The sequence below is a fragment of the Megascapheus bottae genome, chromosome 4 (genome assembly GCF_031878675.1).
Source record: "Megascapheus bottae isolate mThoBot1 chromosome 4, mThoBot2.hap1, whole genome shotgun sequence".
NCBI classification, from domain to species: Eukaryota; Metazoa; Chordata; class Mammalia; order Rodentia; family Geomyidae; genus Megascapheus; species Megascapheus bottae.
In genome coordinates this window covers 16,244,194-16,267,469 of record NC_143512.1, presented here as the reverse complement: position 1 = coordinate 16,267,469, position 23,276 = coordinate 16,244,194, and the positions used below count along the sequence as shown (strand labels likewise).

Sequence of the window (23,276 nt, the reverse complement as noted above, 5' to 3'; positions counted from 1 at the left end):
CCCTCTGCTCTCTTGTATGGTTTCTCTAGGGCCTTCCCATCTCTTTGCAAACTTGGTTTCCTCTGGTCCTGGTCACTGACCTCTTCCCCGGGTCAACAGTCCATGAAAGACCCCTCCTCCCACAGCTCTTCATGTGTTTGATTTTGTTTATCTCTTTTGGTAATTAACAGGTACCTCTCAAGCACAACATAAGCTCTGTGCCGCTGGGACTTCCCTGCATTGGCTAGCACCATGCCTGTCCCACAGCAGGTGCTTAATGACATCGTTAATGAACGAATGAAGCAGCTTGTGGATTTTACTCATCTTGATCCACTTCAAATTTGTTTTACTTAAGAATCAACCTTGGCTTCCCCAGTCTCTGATAATGAATGTTCTCAACCCAGTACATATGAAAGGGATCACCAGAGGGCATTGCAGAAATGAAAAGTACAGCCAGTGTCTCCCCCCACCTTTGCTTTTTATCCCTAATGTTTTAGGAAAAGAGGAAAAGTCTGGTACCAGGGCTCCCTGTGAGTGAGTCATAGGTCATACTGGTACTTTTAATTTTAGGACCATTTCCAGAACTGGTTATAGTGATTTTATTGAATAAAATAAGAATTTTATACCATCTCTAGATCAACCTCCCAACTCTAGTTGCTTCCGTGGTGCCACCATTTTATTTTAAATGTACAAAAATATCAGTAAAATAGTATTCTGTGGTCTAGGTAGTAGGCTAATGAATATCATAAATTTTGATTTTTAGTCTGATTTGGATAGCCAGTTTTAAATGCTTTTTTTGTAGGGAAATGCCTGGTGTCTTACAGTTTCTAGGACCAATCATCTAATTTATACTGTGTTGGCGACAGGAGTAATGGGTATCCTGGAAGCCCTGTAACATTAATGTTTGATTAGAAATACCATGAGTGATAAGGCAACTTTATGAAGTGGCAAACAACCTTGACTCACTTAGAAGCTGGAAAAATCAGAAAATGGTTATTGATCATTTAGAAGAGATAATTACAAGAGTGTATGTGTTCATGCATGCATTTGGTGCTAGGCATCTAACCCAAGGCCTTGGATCTTGTGTATGATACACGTTCTACAAATCAGTAGAATCACCAGTGAGGACACTGGATCCCTTGAAGACTTCCTTTCTTTAAAGAAACGATAAGAAGGAAGGAAGGAAAGAAATCTTTTGGCCTGGATGGATCATGGTAGCCCATGCTTAAACCCTAGGTAGTTGAGAAAGGCAGAAGAATTTTGAGAATGAGATTAGCTGAAGCAATGGATAGGGAGCATATAGCTCCAAAGCAAAAGGGCTAGCTGTGTGTGGTGGCTCACATCTGGACTACTAGCTTTTTCCAATGGCTGACATCTAAGGATAATAGTTCAAAGCCAGTCCAGACAGGAAAGACTATGAGACTCTTTTACTCCAGTTAACCAGTGAAAAGATGAAAATTGATCAGTGGCTCAAATAGTAGAAAGTCAATTTTGAGTGAAAAAGCTGACAGTGCCCAGGGCTCTGAGTTCAAATCCCAGTACTGGTATACACATACTTACACCTTTCTCTCTCGTGCGCTCTCTGTCTCTCTGTCTCTCTCTGTCTCTCTCTCTCTGTACATGCATGCGCACACTCACCACATGCACGCACGCAGCTGAGGCCTAGCTGAGTGGTAGAGTGGTTGCTTAGCTTGTGTGAAAGCTTGAGTTTAATTTCCAATAGTACAAAAGATTTCTTAAGAACATTTTTGGCAAGGAATTTCTTGTGGCAAGAAAAATATATGATCTTGGCTATGTCCAAGGGCCATAGCTCATGCCTATAATCCTAGCTACTCAGAAGGCTGAGATTTGGAGGCTCAGGATTTGAAGCTAACCCAGACAGAGCTGTTCATAAGACATTAGCTTCAAAATAATCAGTGAAAAGCAGGGCCATTGACGTGGCTCAGGTGGCAGAGCACCAGCCAAGCAAGAAATGTTAAGCAAACAAGAGACCCTAAATTTAAATGCCAGTACCAGAAAGAAAAAGGAAGAGAAAGAGAGTAGAAAAGGAGAGGGAGAGAAACAGGGAGAGAGAGAAGAAAACACTTGACTCTTGCCAGGATGTGTCTGTGGCCAGCACAGGACAGGTTGACTTCACTGGTAGCCACAGAACGAGTCCTGGCAAGGCAGCATGCACAGTAGCTGCTCAGCAGGATGAACAGGAAATGAAACGGGGTGCTTGCACTGGTCCTCTCTTGCTTAAACAATCACATTTGCTACTGTCACAGCAGCAGCTGATTAAAACTCAAAGTAAACCTGGAAATGAGCTAGTCTAATTGACAGAGATTTGAAAAATAATAAGAAAAAATACCCAAGACTCAAAAGAATGTAAAATTATTTCCCAGTATGTTTCTACATTTATGATTAAATATGAGTATGGAGCCTGCTAATATTTCAAAAGAGACAAGAAATACTGACGTGAAGACCAGGGCCTGGTGGGGAGGAAGGGGAGATTAAAGCACGCTAGTCACACATGCTAAATATTCGAGCTTGTAACCATTCCAAGACACAGAGTCAGGCAGCAAGAGCATTCCTGGATGTGCAGGCTGGCTCCATCTCCCTTTTGCAGAGATAAACAAAGCATTTGCAAGTGGGTGTGCATGCAGTGCCCGGGCTGGGGCTCATGGAGGCTCCAGAAGGCCTTCTGTGAGACAGTTTGTCCTGGGAAACGGAAAGCTAACCTGACAGAGTGAAGGGCATTGCCACAGAATGTATATTTTTCTTAATTTTGTTAATTAAACCTCAAAAGGAAAATCTAGGAATAGAAACCCTTGGGTCCAGATGGAGTTCTCTGAAGGGGATAGTCTTGCGGGCTTGCTGGTTCACGGGCTCCTCTGCACACCCTCATTTCCTGGTCCAGGCCCTTTGTGGTGTGTGTTTAGGGAACATCCTTTGTGCAGGGAAAGAGAGCATCCTGACGGGAGAGGGCTTGGGAGGAGAGGATGCACAGTAGTCTTTCTAGCAAATGCAGTCACCTAAGAGCACACCATCTAGAGCCCACTTTGCTGATCTACCCAGAAAGTGCCAGTGCCTGGACCATGGGATATATTCACTTGTGTGGTGCTTTGATCCCCAGAATCTCCCCCAGGGAGCCCTTGGCATTCACCAAGCAGCTCTCAGTGACAAACCTGCACCCACAGCATCTTTGTTAGATGTAGGCCCGAGTCCGACCTTCCTATAGATGAAAGAACACGTAACTTCTCTTTCTCCACTCTTGGTAAGCAAACAACAAACCCAATCCTCAGGGCAAATTACCAGTCTCAGTTCATTCCTTTTTTTTTTTTTTTTTTGCCAGTCATGGGGCTTGGACTCAGGGCCTGAGCACTGTCGTTGGGCCATAGCACCACTTCTTGCTTTTTCTGTGTATGTGGTACCAAGGGATCCAACCCAAGGCTTTGTGCATGCTAGGCAAGCACTCTACCACTAGGCCTCGCTCTGGGCCCTTCATTTCCTTTTTGACAGCTAAGAAAAAGTATAAAATATCTTGTTACACATTCTAGGGCCTTTTGAGGGTGGAGAGTCCTTCTTTTCCATAGCAGTTGATAAAGCCAACCCAAGCTCTTCCACTGTGAATGGAGAAGTCTTTCTTGCCAGTTCATGTTGTTGAGAAGACAGAAGACAGCTTCTCACTGGCATCTTACATGCCACTCTCAGTGCCACAATAGACTCCTTCTCTCAGTTCCTTTCCCAACCTTCCAGCACTAGAGCTTGCCCATCCATCCCACATCCACCCTGATCCTTAGCTCACAAACAAACACACATACTCACCCCACACCCAGTACTTCAGGCAATTCTAGATTTTAAGTAGTGTAACTATGCTTCTCACCTGTTTGTTTTTAATTTCCATTTCTGTCTTACACATTTCCTCCTTTCCTACGAAAAAGCTTCCTTTGACGTAGAAGGTTTCCTGTAGCAGATATATATATATATATATATATACAGACATACATAAGCATATACATATAAGATATATATATATTGTCGACCTGAATTGAGCAATACCACAATGTTGTATCATTAACAGACTTATTCTTGTACACCCCAAACATAGGCAGTCTCTCACTGCCTCCCCCGATAAAATATATGTAAGAATTTGTAGCTTCATAATTGTGTTTTGGAGAGATGATTGGCTATGAAAGTTCTGAAACTCCGTGGATGAATTTGTTTCTTCTCCATTGTGTGTCACGTGCTTAGCAGTGAATTGTCATAAGCTCCAATTTAACACAGTTTTCACTCTTTTTGCAGCACCTGAAATTCTCCGAGGCTGCGCCTATGGACCAGAAGTGGACATGTGGTCTGTAGGGATAATTACCTACATCCTGTAAGTGGAGAAAAAGAGACCTATGAAAACAGTTTCCCTTCACATAACAGCTTCCGAGAACCATAAAAACCAAGTGCTTTGACTCTGTGTTTTTAACTTTTCTTTCTTTTCTTCTTTCTTTCTTTTTTTTGTGTGCAAGTACTGAGGCTTGAACACAGGAGACTTCTCACTCTTGCTTGATTTTTCACTCAAGGCTGGCTGGCACTCTACCACTTGAGCCTCAGCTCTACTTCTGACCTTTTACTGGTTGATTGGAGATAAGAGTCACATGGTCTTTTCTGCCCAGCCTGGCTTCAAGCTGTGATCTTCAGATCCCAGCCTCCTGAGTAGCTATGATTACAAGGGTGAATATGGGCTGTGATTTTTTTTCTTGACTCATGATAAATACAGTCATAGAATTTTCTCAAAATGACTATCGCTTATTTTTCTGTAATTTTGTTGGGACTAGCACCTCTGTATTGAGCTTTATTGTGTAGTTTAGAGCAGATATGACAAACCATTTAGTGTTTGGGGATCATGATGAATAAATATACAAATCAAGTTTACCATCACATGCTTTTCTTCTTTTGTTAATTTGCATCTTCTTTAAGGTAGACAATCCTTTTTTTTTTTTTTTTGCCAGTCCTGGGCTTGGGCTCAGGGCCTGAGCACTGTCCTTGGACTTTCTCAAGGCTAGAGCTCTACCACTTGAGCCTCAGGACCACTTCCGGCTTTTTTCTATGTATGTGGTACCGAGGAATCGAACCCGGGTCTTCATGCATGCTAGGCAAGCACTTTAACCACTAGGCCAAACTCCCAGCCCCGTAGATAGACAATCCTTTTAAGAAAGAAAATGCAAACTGGCTCATTCTCAGAATATTTCAAGTGGATTTTTGGTTATCAGTTCTGTTTTTCTATCTCTGAGGTTTTTGGTATTATTTTGACAGTCCTGGGGCTTGTACTCAGGGCCTGAGCACTGTCCCTGGGCTTTTTCCTCAAAGCTAGCACTCTGCCACTTGAGCCACAGCACCACTTCTGGCTTTTTCTATGTATGTGGTACAGAGAAGTTGAACCCAGATCTTTGTGCATGCTAGGCAAGCACTCTACCACTAGACCAAACTCCCGGCCCAGATTTTTGAGGGCCATTTTTAGCACACAGAAGGGAAAAAATGAGCTAAACATTTCACTGTTTAATATTTCCAATTGCATTAATGAGCTACTATCTAATAAAAACATAAGGTGTTTCAGGATGATGAAACTGCAGACAATAATGAGGGAAATCATAATCTAAGTGAAAGCATGTCTGGGAAGGAAAATTATTGTAGAAAAATTAAAGTGGTTCTGAGAGTTTAACCCAGAGCAAGCATGTTGGTTTGCCATGTAGAAGGTAAGGTAGAATTAGGTTTTGGGACCCATAGTCCTCAAACCTATGATGAAATTTTAGAGGGCTCCAAAGAAATTGTTAGTCTTATTCAAGTTGCCATAACATTATTGTCCATAAACTGGGTGGCTGAAGCAGCAGATACTATTTTCTCAGAGGTGTGAAAGCTTGGAGTGTGAGGGTAGTTACGTTCCCACACAGCATCTGGAGGTTTCAAAAGAGACAGAGTGCCTTCTTCCTGTGTCTTCACAAGATGGGGTGAGAGAGAAATCAAGCTTTGTGGTCTCTTCTTATAATACCACTGACCCTATGATGTGGGCCCCATTCTGAGGATTCTTTCATTTACAGATCATGAGCAGGGTGGGTACAGTTACATAAGTAAGGTAATAAGTACATTTGTTTGTTTTGTTGTTGTTGTCTTGTCAGTCCTGGGGCTTGAACACAGGGCCTGAGCTAGAACTCAGGCCACTTGAGCCTCAGCACCACTTCCCGCTTTTTCTATGTATGTGGTACCGAGGAATTGAACTCAGGTCTTCATGCATGCCATGCATGCATTCTACCACTGGGCCAAACTCCTGGCCCAGTACCTTTGTTTTTCAATACAGTTACCCCACCGCTCATTTGCTCCTGCTCAGCCCTCCCTATTCCCCTCCTCCCCAAGCTGGAAGGATCATCTCCAGCATTCTGCCAGATGAGTATAGATGTTTCTTTGGTTCATCCTTTCTCCTGCTGTTTCTGTGATCTGAGGATTTTCTCTGAGTCTAACTTCTTCCCAAAAGCCCTATTCTCCCAAGGCTTGTCTTTTCCTGGCTGGATCCAGAGTTCGTGGAAGAGATAAACCCACTCCCTATGACACAATGCTCAAAAAGAAAGCCACTTGTGGACACACTTGAAGTTTTATTCTCTCCAACAAACTAATCAGCCTGAAGGAAAAAAAATCGAGAGAGATCTTTTGACTTATTATCACTGTTCACTCCACTCCCCATTCTTTTCAAAGACAACATTCATAACCTATGCCTGACATGGACATTTACTTGTTTTTTGCTTTTTTTTTTTTTGCCAGTTCTGGGCTTGGGCTCAGGGCTTGAACACTGTCCTTGGACTTTCTCAAGGCTAGCACTCTACCACTTGAGCCTCAGCACCACTTTTGGCTTTTTGCTATGTATGTGGGGAACCGTGGAATCGAACCTGGGTCTTCGTGCATGCTAGGCAAGCACTCTACCACTAGGCAAAACTCCCGGCCCCGACTTTTACTTGTTTTATTTATTTATTTTTTTTTACCAGTTCCCTTCTGGCCTCTAGTGATTTCAAAAGCTCCACCTATCTTTCAGTAGTAGAGGCTTGGCAATCACAGACAAGCAACCCAGTTTTCCTCCTTTCTCTCTGCGATGACAGAGATGGTTCCTGGTTCCTTTTCTCCTACTTTTTCCCCTCCATTTCTATGTTACCCTAAGTGAAAAGTGGAAGTCAAGGTAGAGGGATGTCTTTAAGATACATGAAAAAGAGCTTCACAGCTAACCTTGAGGTAAATCCTGGCTCTTAATCTCTTGGCTGCATCTGGGAACTGAATGAAGACATGTATGGTCATCCCCTAAGTTTCTATTTTAGCTCTATCTGAAATCCAAACAAGAAGGAAATACCACATTTTAATCCTTTCTGAGGAGGATTCCAGTGAATAAAAATGAATTAAAATGTGCATTTTTCCCCCACTTTTAATCTCTTCACTTTCAAAAATCGTAGCTGTTCCAGTTTATACTAAGTTGAAGCTCTTAGTAATCCTTTTTCACAGTATGATCAAATGAATCACAGCCAGTTTTATTAAAATTCTATAAAATTTATACTAAATGTATAAATTTATGCTCCTAAAATTTATGTTATCCTTTATATAACAGATTGATTATTTCATCTTTCTTTTATCCTTTTTATTTTTTTTCTTTATGGTTCTTCAGTTGCAGCCAGAATCTTCAATTTTGCATATTTCTTTTCCATATTCATAACCAACATCTGGCCTCTAAAAGTAGAGCTTATTTTAGGGCCAGGAGTGTGGCCTAGTGGTAGAGTGCTTGCCTAGCATGCACGAAGACCCAGGTTCAATTCCTCGGTACCACATATACAGAAAAAGCCAGAAGTGGTGCTGTGGCTCAAGTGGCAGGGCACTAGCCTTGAGAAAAACCCAAGGACTGTGCCCAGGCCCTGAATTCAAGCCCCAGATGTAGCATAAAAAGAAAAAAGGAGAAGAAAAGAAGGGCTTTTTATCTTTTCAATCATTTGTTGGTAGGGAGAGATGGCACCATTACCTGTACCACATGGCCTCATTTAGAATCAGTCTTGGCATCCAGTCTTACATTTCTAATAAAATTCATACCATACCATTTAGAGGGGCCATGTGCAGTTTATCTGCCAACATAATAATGCTGATAACTGGATACAACTTAAAGCTTTGAAGGCAGAAAGACCGGCATTCTCCTTGCAATACTCAAACCACCAAGAAGTCAGTCATTCAAAAGAAATGACTCATATTTCCTTGGCTTTTTCTGAATCCCATGAAAGTCAAAGTTAACATCTAAAAATCAGCAAATTGTATAATTTGTGTTTTATCTGTATAAGATTGCTGTTACATAACTGCTACTAGATCTTTTAGCACCTACCAGTGTTTTCTTTTTTTTCCATATATTTTTTATTGTAATTAATAGAAGGGTTACATTATATTCACCAGATAGAAGGGGCATTACTTCACATACATTGATACCCTTTCTCATGTCTTGGTCTTCATTTCCCTCCCTCCACCCCCACCCCTCATCTTGTTTTCCCCCCTTCCCTTCCCTATCCAACTTCAAACAACCAAATTCAAACACCTTTGTTTGCTCTGACTGCAGGGGTCAAGTAGTGGAGGGAATGTGTGAATTGTTGTAAGGTGCTGGCTGGTAGAAGAAGAGATCAATAAGTGTGATCAATGAGTGTGATATTTGGGATGGTGGAAGCAAACAGACCAGTGAGAGATTGGGACAATTCATTGTCTTGCACAGTTGTGTACCATCTTCTACAACTACATCCCAACTCTGCAAGAAATTTCAGAAGCCACCAGAATGAGCTTCAAGTATCTGTTGCTAGAACATTCTTATTAAGTACTGATATCCGCTGCTCCTACCTAATTCCATACTAATTGCATGCTTGTGAAATGTATCTAATATTCCTACACAAACTATGCTCGTCTACAGATGAAGCAGGTAGTCTCTGACCATCCCTGGTTGATTATATTTGGCTTGTAGTTTCTGAATCTTCAGGTATCTTAACAATTGGGCTTATTTCTGCTTGAAGCACTCAGTTATGCAACTGTGGGTATGTAAGTGGTTTCTTTTCCTTTCTCAGAGCCTGAGGAAAACCATGAGAAAAAAGGTTTTTTTTCATACATGCATAGCAAAGTCTGCTGAGATGTTATCCCTAAGAAGTTCTAATTTCCCTTGTAATATTTTTTTCACTGTTTTCTCGATGGAGAGTAACCCAAGGAATGAAGATTAGATACGATTTTTTAATGGCTGATGGAAATAGTCAAATTGTATTCCACCAATCTAACATATAAGTCTGTACTTCTCATAAAAAAATACATCTGGGGGCCGGGAGTTTGGCCTAGTGGTAAAAGTGTTTGCCTAGCATGCACGAAGACCCGGGTTCGATTCCTCGGTACCACATACATAGAAAAAAGCCGGAAGTGGTGCTGAGGCTCAAGTGGTAGAGCTCTAGCCTTGAGAAAGTCCAAGGACAGTGCTCAGGCCCTGAGCTCAAGCCCAGGACTGGCAAACAAAAAAAAAATACATCTGGAAGACTTTAGCAAGACAATTATAATGTTGACTATTGTTAATCGTGTTCTTTCATGTTAATTTTATTATTAGTGGTAGTGGTGTAGAAGTAATAATAGCATTGCTTTAGGAATCCACTATTCTTACTTCCTGGAGATATGATTTGTCTGGACCTCATGTGAAGAATAACATGTATGCAATTACATGTGCTGAGGAGATAATTTTTTGCTGAAAATTTTGCAAATGGGACTCTTGAATAACATAATCTTAGTCTTTAAAGACCCCTTTTTCCTTCTACGTCTTCCCTCTAGACTTTGTGGATTTGAACCATTCTATGATGAAAGAGGTGATCAGTTCATGTTCCGGAGAATTCTGAATTGTGAATATTACTTTATCTCTCCCTGGTGGGATGAAGTATCTCTAAATGCCAAGGATTTGGTGAGTGTGATCAGCTTTGAACAGACTGGAATGAAGCTGCTGAAAAAAAATCAATGCCAATCCTGTAGTGAAAAACTACATAGAAACAATCACCAGCTGACTTTTTGAATTATCAGAGAGATCTTAAGGGTCTCATTTTAAAGATGTGTGCGATGGATGGAATGACTGACTAAGGTCACTGACCAAGGTCACTCACTTGGATTTTCACCCCACCTGTCCAGGACTCTTCCCTCCAAACATCTCTGCTTTTCCATCCATCTTCTTCCATGAAACAGATCCCTCAAGGCCGGTGGCTTTTCCAGTGTGATTGAGAAGTTAGGGAGTGTATGTAATAAGTGGCTATATCACCCCACATTTCTAACCATGTCTCTAATCCATCCCCTCCCCTCCTCCACACTGCCTCTATCCCACTGTTCTCTCTCACCTGCTCCAGTGCCATAACCTGTGACCTCTTATGGGATTATTCCTTTAAATATCTTCAAAAGTTTGAGAGAAGAAACTATAAGCCCCAAAATAAAGTCAGGAATTAACCCGGATGTTGGTTCTGCCTTCACAGGAAAGTCAGTGCCTGCTTCTTTAACCTCTGCTGGACAGCAGTCTGGCAGGTTAGGTATGAAGTGGTTCACACCGCTGTCTTCCTGCCCTCCCTCTAATGCTGCTACCTAAAGCCAGTCCTACTCCCATGACGCCTGAGGACTTAAGACACATCCTTAAACATACTACATATATACGCTACTGCTAGGAAAATAGAACATGACCTAGAAGTTCACAAGCTGAGGGCAAGTCAGGTTACAAGCAAAGGTTCCTTAAAGTCTATTTTTCTTTTTATTATCAGGTCAAAAAATTAATTGTTTTGGATCCTAAGAAACGGCTGAATACATTTCAAGCCCTCCAGCATCCATGGGTCACAGGTAAAGCAGCCAACTTTATACACATGGATACTGCTCAAAAGAAACTCCAAGAATTCAATGCTCGGCGCAAGCTGAAGGTAAAACAATATGATTTGTTTCTCTTTTTTTCCCAAGACATTTATTTGCAAAAGTTCCATTGATTAATCAAATCAATTAATAATTCAGAAAGGATATCCTAAATACAGACAATGAGATAAATATATACAGTTATGAAAATGTCACTTATAAGCCTATCATTTTGTGCAGTTAATTAACAAAAGGAATTATTTTGGTTCTTAAAAAGAAGTGTTTTCTCTAGGCATTCGTACACAATGAAACCAAAGGAGGATACTCTTAGGAGAGGAACATAAAGTTGCAATGCCTATATACAACTGATCATATGAAACATTTATCGAAATATATAATATAAAATAAAATTTATCAAAGGGAACTCTAGTAAATGGAAACAAACAGAGAAAGAGTGTTTATTTGTTCATTTGGTGCTAGCATTCATTTCCCTCAGCACTAGGGGAAAAAATCTAATTTTGAAATCCCCACAATATCAACCACTTACACTTCTGCTTTTCTCTCATAAATTCACTATTAATAAGAATAATAATGCTGTTTGTTGAAATTTACTTACCTAATGTATAATTTCTGGTATTCATCTAACTAAGACATTGGTGAGAAAACTAATATTTATGCAGAAATATGCTTTATTGTTGAATGAGTGAAAATTAACTGACAATCTTAGAAGCTGTATAATGTAAGTAATTGCTATACTTAGCAAATATTCACACTAAGTGATACAGAAAATTATTCAACAAAGTATATCTATTTTGTAGAATATATATGAAATAGAGACTCAGTGCATTTTCATGGCATAATGATGTTTAGACTATCCCAGAGAGTAGCTAAGGGTCAAAATTAGGGTCTCACTCAGTTGTTTTTCACAGGCTGATATAGATTAAATCTGAAGGGCTATATAATCCAATCAATTTGAAATAGCATGAACTAAGTATCAGTGACTTAACCCCAGATTTCACAAGCTAACTAGTTTAACCATGGATCTCTTCTGTCCCCATCCTACGTACTAATATCGTAGAAATAAAATAAATACTTTGGGGACTAGTCGTCCCCAAAGTTTCAAGATTAAAATGTTATGATTGTTCATTCTCCAAACAAGTTCCTACCCAACAACAAATCTTCAAAGATTTAACATTAACCTACCGGACCCAGTCTGTATAAACAAATGAAGGATCGAACTCTGATGTGGGATTTTTGTTTCCAATCAGGCTGCAGTGAAAGCTGTGGTGGCCTCTTCCAGATTGGGAAGTGCCAGTAGCAGCCATAGCAATACTCAGGACAGCCAAAAGGTAAGCCAAGAACCGTCTGCCACCCAGGAGGACCAGAAGGACACCAAAACTCTTCCAGAAGGAGAGCAAATTCAAGAAGATGGAGCTGAAGTGATAGCTGATGATGAAGAGTCAGATGACCTGACAGTGCAGTCCTCAGAGGAAGATATGCCCAGGCCATGGGAAGATGGGATAAAGATAGCTGACCCAGAGAACAAGGCAGATACAGAGAACGAATCAGAAGAGGACGAACTGAAGACTATGAGAGAAGCCCTCAGAGAAGAGCAAGAAGACCCTGATGTGGAATTTGGAGTGCCACAGTCAGATGTGATCCTGCCGGAGTACTAAACCAGCCTCCTTCAGATCTAGAGGCCAAACCTTGGCATTTTAATTTACTTTGTCCTTCAGCAAGGAAGGTGGGGAAGCATGACATGCACTGTAATGATTCTGTTTTTGAGGTGCAAAAAAATCATACACCAGTTGGTAATCCTAACTTCAATGCATGTGACTGCTTTATAAAAGTAATAGTGTTTTCTATGGCATGTAATGGATACCTTATACCGATGAATTAATTGAAGTTGCAAGTAAACTATAACACTTAGAAACACATTTTCAGCAACTGGTGGCACATATCTGAAGTGAATGGTAGCAAATTGAATTTTCCTTGAAAGATCGATCCATTTCATATCGGTTGGCTTTCTCCAAAAGCAGTAGTAATTCTTGTGAACAACTGCACAGCTATTACCAGCTATTTAAGAGGTTTTAATGACTTCCCCAACATTTACTTTTCATCATTAATGTGTTCAACTGGTTAAAAGGAGCTGATTATAGGTGACAGTATGTACAAAAGTTTCCACTTGCAATGGTAAGAAATTGAAGCATTCTTACAAGAGGCAAGGATCCATAAACTAAAGCTTATGTGGACCAAGTCTTTTTTACTTTTCACATATGCTATATAATAATGTCAAAATATTATTTTATAAAAGCTGCCATTTTACAATCTTGGAGAAAGGATTTTTTTAAACACATCTTGAATTTTCTTTCTCCTTCACCTGCTCTCCGGTAAGATGCCTTCTAGAGGGATAGAGAGCTTAGGTGAGAATAAAAAGAAGTATAGAGAAGCAAATGAGGTAAAACAGACCCACATATATAGAGAGACACAATTGTGTTCATACATTTATACAAACTTATGGATAAGAATTTTTATGGTCAAAACTGTGTAATTAATGTTTCAAATATTTAGAAATACGGACTCCACAGATTGGTGCCAAAAATCTTTAGAATGAGGACAGTATATTACATTTCACATAATTCATTTTGCATGATATACTCCCCTTTCAAATTAGAGTTAGCTGGGTTTATGAACTTAATGATTATAATTTTTTCTCAGATTTGAATTAGAATTGCCCATATTTTCCATGGTAAGAAATTTACAGGAGCATGCCTATAATCCTAGCTACTCAGGAGACTGAGATCTGAGGATCAAAGTTCAATGCCCGCCTGGGCACAAAAGGACCTGAGACTCCAATTAACCTCTAGAAAATGGGAAGTGGGGCTTGGATCAAGGGTAGGGTGGTAGCCTTGAGCTGAAGAGCTCAGGGACAGTGCCCAGGCCATAGTTCAAGCCCCATGACCCACAAAAAAAAAGAAGAAGAATTTTAACACAGTGCAAAAAATTTTAATAATAAACAAAGCAAAACTAGGGAAAAGCACTCATTTCAAATAGTACTCATGAGAAGCTTGAGCAGACCTTGTATGGTTTCTTGTCTTCTTTCTTTGATCTTTATAAAAAAGCTTTTCCCTCATGGCATTTTCATGAATTCCAACTATCTCAAATTTCTAGCTGAGTTGAAATGAGTTTTATCATGAATAATGATCACATTTCGGTAATCATTACTTTGGTATGTTTTTCTTAATTTTCTTAACTTTAAAGTATTATTTTCCAAGTCCAACAAGGAGACAATAAAAGTGATCTGCAAATAATCCTCAGAAATAGTCGATTTTAAATTATTCTGGCTCCCTCCTTACACTATTGCAGGAAAGTAAAGTTAAGTCTCTGCCTCCTGGAGGCTACTTGACCTCCGTACACATTCTGCCTGTCTCTTAAGGAAAAAAGGTTAAAGTTTTTTTGTATGCCATATAAGTCTGGTAGTTTGCTGATACCAAGTGAAAGGTCCTGGTGGAGTAAATCACCTGACCTCAGGTAATCATTTTGGCTTATCTTTAATAATTACTAGTGCTTAACCTTTTCTTCCCTTTTACTTTCTTTTAATTTTTTGGGACCTCTCATTTTGAGTGTCATAAAGGGATTAGTTTTTGCTTTTCAGTCTTTCACCACTAGCTACTCAGGAGTCTGAGATCTGACAATCACAGTGAAGCTAGCCTTGACAGGAAAGTCAAATTTACACCCAAAAGCCAGAAATGGAATGTGGCTCAAATGACCGGATGCTATCTTTGAGCACAAAAGCTCTGGGATAGACTTTAGGCCCTCAGGTCAAGCCCCAAGACTGGCACCAAAGGAAAAAAGAAAAAAGAAAAGAATAACTTTGTTAAGTACTAATGTTTCTATTTAAGAAGAAGAGAAATTTTCTGGTATAGTTTTCCCCATGAGGTTTAAAAGATGTACATGCTAAATGTCTCATATACAGGAAGAGCACAGAAGAGAGAGAAAGGAGTCTTGTTAGAAAATGCCAATTCATTGGGAGGTAAGAAAACATCACTTCCGACACACCTAATATTGTTCCAAGGGCAGATGTGTTATCATACCAACCCGGGCTGACTGATTGTTTGGCCCTGCAGACAACAGAAATGGCCTTGAAAGGCCAGAGTCAATACATGCTTTAGAATTTACCCATTTCAATCATTGTATGCGATCATTCCTCGTTATATTCAGAAATGAAGTAATTCTCTCTTTTATAATCCATAAACTACCTAAAGATCGACAGGAGTTTGAAATTTTGACTTGTGTGTTAAAAGTTAGATCCTGACCATGCCTTCATAGTGAGGAAACCCTTTCAGTGTGATATGAATCAGCCATTCACAAGAAGGGCATTTCTGTCAAATTATTTAAAGATTTTATAGGCTCCCAATCAAAAACACTATAGGGGATTACATTAGAGTATTTGAAAGGTTAACATTTATACTGCTTGTTAAATGGAAATAGGTATTTGTTTCAGAGATTGTTTAGCTAAATTAATGTAGAGAAAGAGAACCTGAATTTGAAAAATATGTACTTCCTAACATGAATCTTAATTGGCAGAATAGCTACAAAGCAGAATACCTTTGAAATCTCAACAAATAAGAATCAATTGCCTTTTGCATTTTAGAGTTGACAATAATCACATTATTATATTGGCTTTCATATTGAGACATTTGGACACATAGCACAAACTGGATTCTTTTAACATTAAGAGCACTTTTGAATTATTTTTCCCATTAAAAAATCTAATTGTGATTCCAGTGTTTTTTTCTAAGGAGTTCATTTGTCACAGGGACCCATAAATAGGTAGAAAACTGGGAACATGTCAGCAGATGCTATTACCTAAAACAGTACTATATGGAATATAAAGATTACAAATATATATGCATTTTAAAATTTCTATTATCCATGAGATGGATTGCAGTGTATTTTAATTCAGTGTATCTAAATTATAATATAAATATATAGCCAATATTAAAAAATGATGGGATATTTTGAATTATTTTTATATTAAGTTTTCAAAATGAGGAGTGTTCAGTAACACCTTTAGTACATCAAATAGCCAGTAGCCAATAGAGTCCATGGCTGTTTGTGTCGATACTAGTGCAGAACACTTAATATAAGCAAAGTGACATTTCAGTTTCTGTGCCTCAATTTTCCACATTGGTAAAAAGCCAAGAAGAAAATGTTTCAGAAATGTCACAGATTGAAATAAGGAGACTCAGCAACATTGGCCACCTTGCCCATTCACAGGCTTCTACAAGTGTCTCACAACCTGATTTCAAAGAAAACCACTTTCCTGGAATTGCCAAACTTGCTACTGGCTACCATCTTCTGATCCCTCATTGTGCCCTGGAACAGAGTCTCTTAAATGCTGCCACACAGCCCACCGTATTCTGCTGTGACTCAACCGTGTGTCCCCCGTGAGAAAAGATTTGGATCTAGATTTGTCCACCTGGACTAAGCGGCACCATCTTCTATGACTGGCAATCATACAAAGGGGCGTAATGAGCATTGTCTGAGAATGGTGATATGCCAGTCAACCTCTTCCCCAAATGGGAAGATGAACACTGGCTACTATTTGTATTTTAGATTTCCTTAAAAAAGGGTTTAATCAACACTGCCATTACACACAGATTTTTTTAAATGACTTTTCAGGATTCTTTTTTTTAACATTCTGATCTTAGAAAAATCATTTTTAATGGGAGATGTTGCCTTTTCCTGGGACCTCAATTGCACAGTGTTTTAACATTTTTTATAACCGAATGTTTAGCAATTTCTATTTCCATTTTCATATGCAATTGTAGGTTGCCTACAGGCTGATGATTTAAAAAGAGCCATTTTGTTTCATAATTCACTTTTTATTGCCTCAAGCAGCTGGTTGCATTTAAAATTAGAAAAAGGAAAATAAATTCCATAAAGACAAAGAATAAAATTAGTAAACCTTTTCTCTGTTTTGGGATTGTTATTGCAAAGCCAATTCAGAGATATTTTTTAAAGAGGTCAACAAAGTAAATTAGCACTAGGTTTTTCTTATGGGTGTTGAATATATACACACACACATATGCACAAATATATGTCAAATCTATGTATACATATGTATATATATTTGACAAATACTCAGAGCAGAGGCAATTACAAATTAGAATACCATAATATGATATATTGGTTAAGGCAGAACATTCAATCTTGCTATCCAGGTCTACTTAAGACAATGCAATGTTTCTAGACATTTACTTGTGTAATAGGATTTGTAATATCCTTATAATTACTGGCTATGAGGTCATATCCAATTTCTTTAATGTTTATCATGGTACCTTATTTCCTTAATGCTCATCATGAATTCATTGTTGACTTTTGAGCATCTACTGGTTGAGCATTGTTTGGTGATTGGACTATGTATCTGCAGTGTTTTATAAAAAATAATTGTGCACATGTAATTCCAACGTTGGTATTATATTTGTAATCACATGATAAGCAGAAAATGTACCCAATCATTTTCTATTAAATTTTGTCTTTTTTCTCCCTGGACACATTCAGGGTGACTTTCTAACTCCTTGATACATAGAGGAAGAAGAAGGGGAGAAAGAAGGACAGAGGGAGCAAGGGAGGAAAAGAGCTTCACTCTCCAAAAATAACCAAGTATAGCATCTCCTCTTTCTGTATTTTGATCTATTAAAGAAACTTTTGTCATTATTATTCATTAAGGACACTATCTAAAATGAAGTAATGTAATCTTTGTCCAAACATTTTAATAGTTGGAGAATAATAACAAAATTGCATGGTCTTAACTTCCTTCATGACTCTGTCTCTTCCCTGTCACCTGTCTCAGAGGTCAATGACAGCTGTCTATCCATCTGACAATGTCACAAGAATCAGACACTGTTCTAAAGAAGATTCTGTGCATCTTATATGGAGGAGTTTATAGGGAAGTAGGGAAAGCCTCTTCATGTCTTTGGTGGATTTCCATTGGCAAAAAGGGGAAAATGAAATTCCACCTATTATTTTCTCTTTCCCTGCATTAGTTTAGAATCAGGTTTTTAAAGCCAGGGCAGGAGTTTGAACTCCAGACCTCATGTTTGCTCTACTTGTGTTCAGCCATCTGAGCCATGCCTTTAGCCTGACTTTTTGCTGGTTGTCTGACCACTGTGGCTTTAGGTCACAATCCCCTAAGTTTCAGCTTCCTGCATACCTTTTCTTACAGGCATGGATTACTGGGGTGTGGGGCAAATCAATCTGTTTGTTTCACTTCTATAGGTATCAGGCTATCATACCATGAGGGCCTCTAAAGTCCTCCAAGCATCCCAGGCTCTGAGCAACCCGTGTTACTCCCAAGTTCATTGTGACCCTCTAAACAGCAGTGCCGCTCCAAACACGGCAAAGTAATATTGTTCTTCTAAACAGTTCTCTGTATTTTAAGATTGGCCTGAAAAACACGTATAGAATATTTGTATTCAGTCTGATCATTCCTTCAGTTAAAAGTGACAGATATTTAATCCAATCAAATTGAATAGCCTTAGTTTTCAGTTTAGGAGATTACTACATTAGATTTTTTTTTGAACGCTATTGTTTGACTTTCCTGACCAGGCTCACTTCAAACCTTGATTCTCAAATCTCAGCTTCCTGAGTAGCTTGGATTACAGGCCACTGGCACTAGGATCCCTCCTCAGTTTTTTTTTTTTTTAACCCCCTCCCACCCGTGAATTCACTGGGCAGGAACAACTGATTTAAGGGTGCAAAAACATTCTATGGCCAATGAACTAAGGGTATCTGCAAAAGGGCTTATCAAAGAAAGGGTTAGGGATCAATGTGAGGTTTGAATGGCAGTCATTCTTTCATCATTTTATATACGCATTCTTTCAGATGCGTATATAAAATTAATAAGCAATTTAAAAAGCAATCTCCACATCATTTTCCAAGGAATTAAATTTAAATCTCCAAAGAAAACTGTTCTAAGTCACGCAATCCAGTGACTCACATACATGGCTTCTACTGACTGATTTTGTTGAAACACTGTTTAAAGCCACAATATCTAAGATAACAATGTGGTGTTTATACAGTCAAAAAGAAGAATGATGACTATTACATTTTTTATGGCATTTCCTGCTTTCTGATGACATCTAGAATATAAATTTCAAACTATTAATAGAGTTTTTTTCCCTTAGCTTGAGGTTATTAACCTTATTTCCTGAGTCAGGAAGTTAAGTATGTTCATTTTATATGGCAGATGGTCACATAAGAGCAGTTGTACTGTAGGAGACAATTTTAAACAGTGAAATTTCTCCACAGAACCAAAATGCAAAACTGTCTCATTCGCGTGTGTGTGTGTGTGTGTGTGTGTGTGTGTGTGTGTGTGTGTCATGGGGCTTGAACTCTGGGCCTGGGCCTTGTCCTTGAGCTCTTCAGCTCAAGACTACCACCCTATAAATTTCCTCATTCTTGAAAAAGGAATTTAGAATATGATTCCATGTTGACCACGAATAGAAGATTCCCAGTTTGTTGAGCATGGTTTAGAAATGTGCTCCTTATATGTGTTTAAACAACTTATAAACGACATTTTAACACTAGGACTTGTTCACATTAAATCTACCTGAAGCTGTTCTTTAGCAAGGTAAAAAACCAAGAGCCCTTTGGTTCTGAATCTCTTATGATATTCTGAAGAGAGCAGTCAATGTCAATTAGACTTCCATTCATCCCCTTTAGGAAGCCATGTGCTTTGTTATGTGCCATTCCACAATAACTTGCCCATGGCTAATTAGAGGGACACACAAACAAGCAGCTGTCTCAGGAAGAGAGCTTCTTTCCACACTCCATGCTTTTCTTAGTGCTTTATGTTTCATGTCTTGGAAAAGACGGCCTTGAGTTGGTGCTTTCCTTTTCTTACATATTTAGAAATCCAAAAAGAACCCTTTGTCTGACTCTATTTCTGCTACAAAGGAATTACTCATTCCAAAATATCTGCCTAAGGGGAGCAGGTGACGCAGATACTGAGAGAAAATTTAGGAATTCACAACTCTTGTGCTTTAGTTTGGCTTTCAACATCAAAGGGTTACAAATAAGATATTGAATAGAAATTCCACTATCTTCCTGTTATTAAGATTATCTAAAATTGGGCTGAGAGTGTGGGGTAGTGTTAAGAGTGCTTGCCTCGGTACCCCATACACACACACAAAAAAACCAGAAGTGGTGCTCTGGCTTAAGTGTTAGAGCACTAGCCTTGAGAAAGCCCAAGGACAGTGCCCGGGCTCTGAGTTCAAGCCCAGGACTGGCAAAAAAAGAAAGAAAGAATGAAAGAAAGAGAGAGAGAGATGGGGGGGAGAGAGAGAGAAAGAAAGAAAAGGAAAGGGAAGGAGAGGCACGAAGGAAGGGAGGAAGGAAGGAAGGAAGGAAAAGAAAATATCTAAAATTGTGTTACGACTTAATATATGCTTTTCTTTAAACTGTTGCAACAACAAGTACATAAAATATTCCCTAAGCTAGACTTTAGAATTCAGGACCAAAAGACTGGAATTGTCTGCCAACTCCTGTTGGTTGACATACCTTGGGGAGTGACAACTGGAATGGGAGAGGGAAAGAGTAACAACGTATAGATTAAAATCCCACATTTTCACCCTCTGATCGTCTGCATTTTTCATAAGTTTGAAGGCAGTTTTATTTGGGGGAGTTGGGGTGCCAGTTCTGAGGCTTGAATTCAGGGACTGTCCCTGAGTTTCTTTGCTTGAAAGAACTTAAGCCACAGCTCTACCTCTTGTTTGCTGGTTTGCTCGCTGGCTGGCTGGCTGGCTTGCATGCTTGCTTTTTTTTATTGTTAATTGGAGATGAGAGGCTTGTGGCTGTTCCTACTGGAATATGCTGCTGGTCTCAAACCATGATCCTCAGTTCTCAGCCACTAGGATTACAGGTGTTAGCCACTGGCACCTGGCTTGATAAATGCAACTATTTTGAAATGAATAAGCCAAAACCAATTGCTATTTTTCCCCTAGAAATTAGGTAAAACAGTTTAGTCTTGCATCAAAAGGACAATTTAATGAAATGATTGGCTACATTTCAAGCATCCCAGGAGTCTGTTTTCCCAGGAAACTTTCCCTGAAAAACTATTACATGCAGTGGATTAGTGAGAGAGCAATTAAATTCTGTAAGTGTACATAGACATCCTGCGCAAAATCCTGGCAGCTGGTGAGTCCTTTAGGGATGGAAGGAGGAAAGAGCTCCTGTCTACCATTAATGATTGAAGAAAGCTTCCCAGGAATGCAGGCTGACTTGAAGGATGAGGAGAGACCTTGGAGACAGAAAGGATTGACCTGCCTCTACTCTGTCAGCTTGGGAACTGTGAAGGAAAATAGGGCAAAGTCGTAAAGTGCTGTGTGTAGACATCCAAAATCCACAGGGAAGTGTCACTGGACCTGCACAACACTCAGCTGTTGTGCACAATGAGTTAAATAGCCTCCCTGCTTTTTTCTTATTCTGGGTAGACCCAACTTTCGTTTTTCCTCAGATCAGCCAGCTTCCCTATTTAGCTGTCCTGGTCATTTAGTGCACCAAATACAATTTGCAAATCATCAGTAAAAGCAAAGCCTCTGCCACTCAAAGTTAAACTGCATTGACTTGGCCTCTTTCCTCACTCAAAAAAAAAAACTAGCAGTGTAAATTTGAAGGCAATGGAGTAAATTTTGAAAAATTGCTTTTCTAAAAATACTCTAAGTCTATAAAATCACCTACTTTTTCAAGTTTGACTAACAGAAGCCCAAGGTCACTGTGGTTATGTAGCCCTGTAAGTCGTCTGACCTGCAAGGGCAGTTCCCACAGCAAGGATTAGACATCGAAAGACAACTTGTACAAAGCTAAGCCCCAGACAACAAAGTTTACAATGATCAAAATTTAGAATGCCAAATGTCTCTCTTTGTCATTGTGCCTCTGTCCTACTTTTCGTTCCTTTCTATATATTCCTTTTCATATTGCTCATTGCAAGCACTAGTCTCTGTTCATCTCTGAGAAACTATTTTTTGCCAGTCCTGGGGCTTGAACTCAGGACCTTAGCATTGTCCTTGAGCTTTCTCAAGGTTAGTGCTCTGTCACTTGGGCTACAGCACCAAGTATACATGTGATACCAAGGAATTGAACCCAGGTTTTCATGCATGTTAGGGAAGCACTCTACCATTAGGCCAAACTCCAGGCCCTCTGAGAAACTTTTTAAAAAGTATTTACTATTTAGGTTATGGTATGAATGCTTTTAGTGTCTTGTAACTTTATTTTTTTTAATAATGATAGTGATTAGCAAAGGCTATGTGATTGCCAAGGAGAAATGGAGACAAGAACTGAGTCTCATCTGAATGATGGAAGAGAAGCTAAGAAGCAGAGGTACATGCTGTTAAGCTTCAGAAAACAGGGTAGCAGACACTGAGAAAGGACAACCAGCAAGGAAATTATGTAACATTACCAGGGGTGTCTTTTCTAGTTGTGGAATGTATATTCCTGGCTCATTGAAGGTTTTCTGAAGTAAAGGGACACAACAGTTCAGTAGCAAGGAAAGTTAGAGGAATGGAATAATACCACATTCAGGAAACCTACATTAGTAATCAGGTGAAGTGCAAGTCATTAGACCAAAACAAGAACTTGTAAGATTTGGAGGACCAAGTATAAACATCCTGGTTTACACAGCTAATGTAATATTTCAGGCTCCTTTCCCAAATTCTAGTTTAAAAGGCATTGAAAAGGAGCAGTAAATGTTTCACTCTTCAAACTTGTCAAAACGGTGCTATTGATTTCTTAATATCTAGATGCATTACAATATTTTTAGATAAATTAAGTTTGGCCTGGACATAAATGTAAACACAGAACAAAAAAATGTTTGTAGAGAATCCATCAAGATCATGCCCATCTGCTTTTGGCTGAGCTACCACACGTGCAATGGTGGTGAGTGACCCCAGGACTTACCGAGTCTTAAACACAGCTATTACCCACCCTCTCTGCTGCTCAGAGACTGAGAGCTCCCAGTGGCTTATTCAGACTCTGGTTGGACAAGTATGATACTTGGGGGTGGTGTTCTCCAGGAACTAAAAGAAAAGGAAATGACATGAGCAAAAATAAATGTGGATAGGTTAATGGTGACTGACCTTCTGGGGGGCAATGTCGTCATGTGTGCTTTTGGACTGTTAGGACACATCCACAGAAGCCTACTTGAGAAAATCTGTGAAGCAATTTGCATGTACAGTATGAAAATAAATCATGTAAGACTGCACCACATCTTTGTATTCTGTGATTTAAAATGTTACCACAGTTTAAGGGAGATGCAATGACTATTTTCTTTATATCTGAAATGTGGGGTTGAATCTTCTGAGAATTTTCCCTTCTCTCAGATAAAAATCTAGTTTGAGTTCCTCTAGGATGTTTAACACTGT

General features: G+C 39.3%; 1 protein-coding gene across 1 annotated transcript in view; it reads left to right on the top strand.

Annotated features, from left to right (window-relative positions):
* The window catches only part of Camk4 (calcium/calmodulin dependent protein kinase IV), a 203,751-nt gene extending 186,078 nt beyond the window's left edge, over positions 1-17,673 (top strand). Inside the window, exons 8-11 of the mRNA XM_090331505.1 lie at positions 4,264-4,339; positions 9,808-9,934; positions 10,770-10,922; positions 12,120-17,673. Coding sequence (XP_090187631.1) covers positions 4,264-4,339; positions 9,808-9,934; positions 10,770-10,922; positions 12,120-12,527 — 764 coding nt within the window. The 3' untranslated portion in view covers positions 12,528-17,673. The remainder of the gene's footprint in view (positions 1-4,263; positions 4,340-9,807; positions 9,935-10,769; positions 10,923-12,119) is intronic.
* The last annotated feature ends 5,603 nt before the right edge of the window (positions 17,674-23,276 follow it).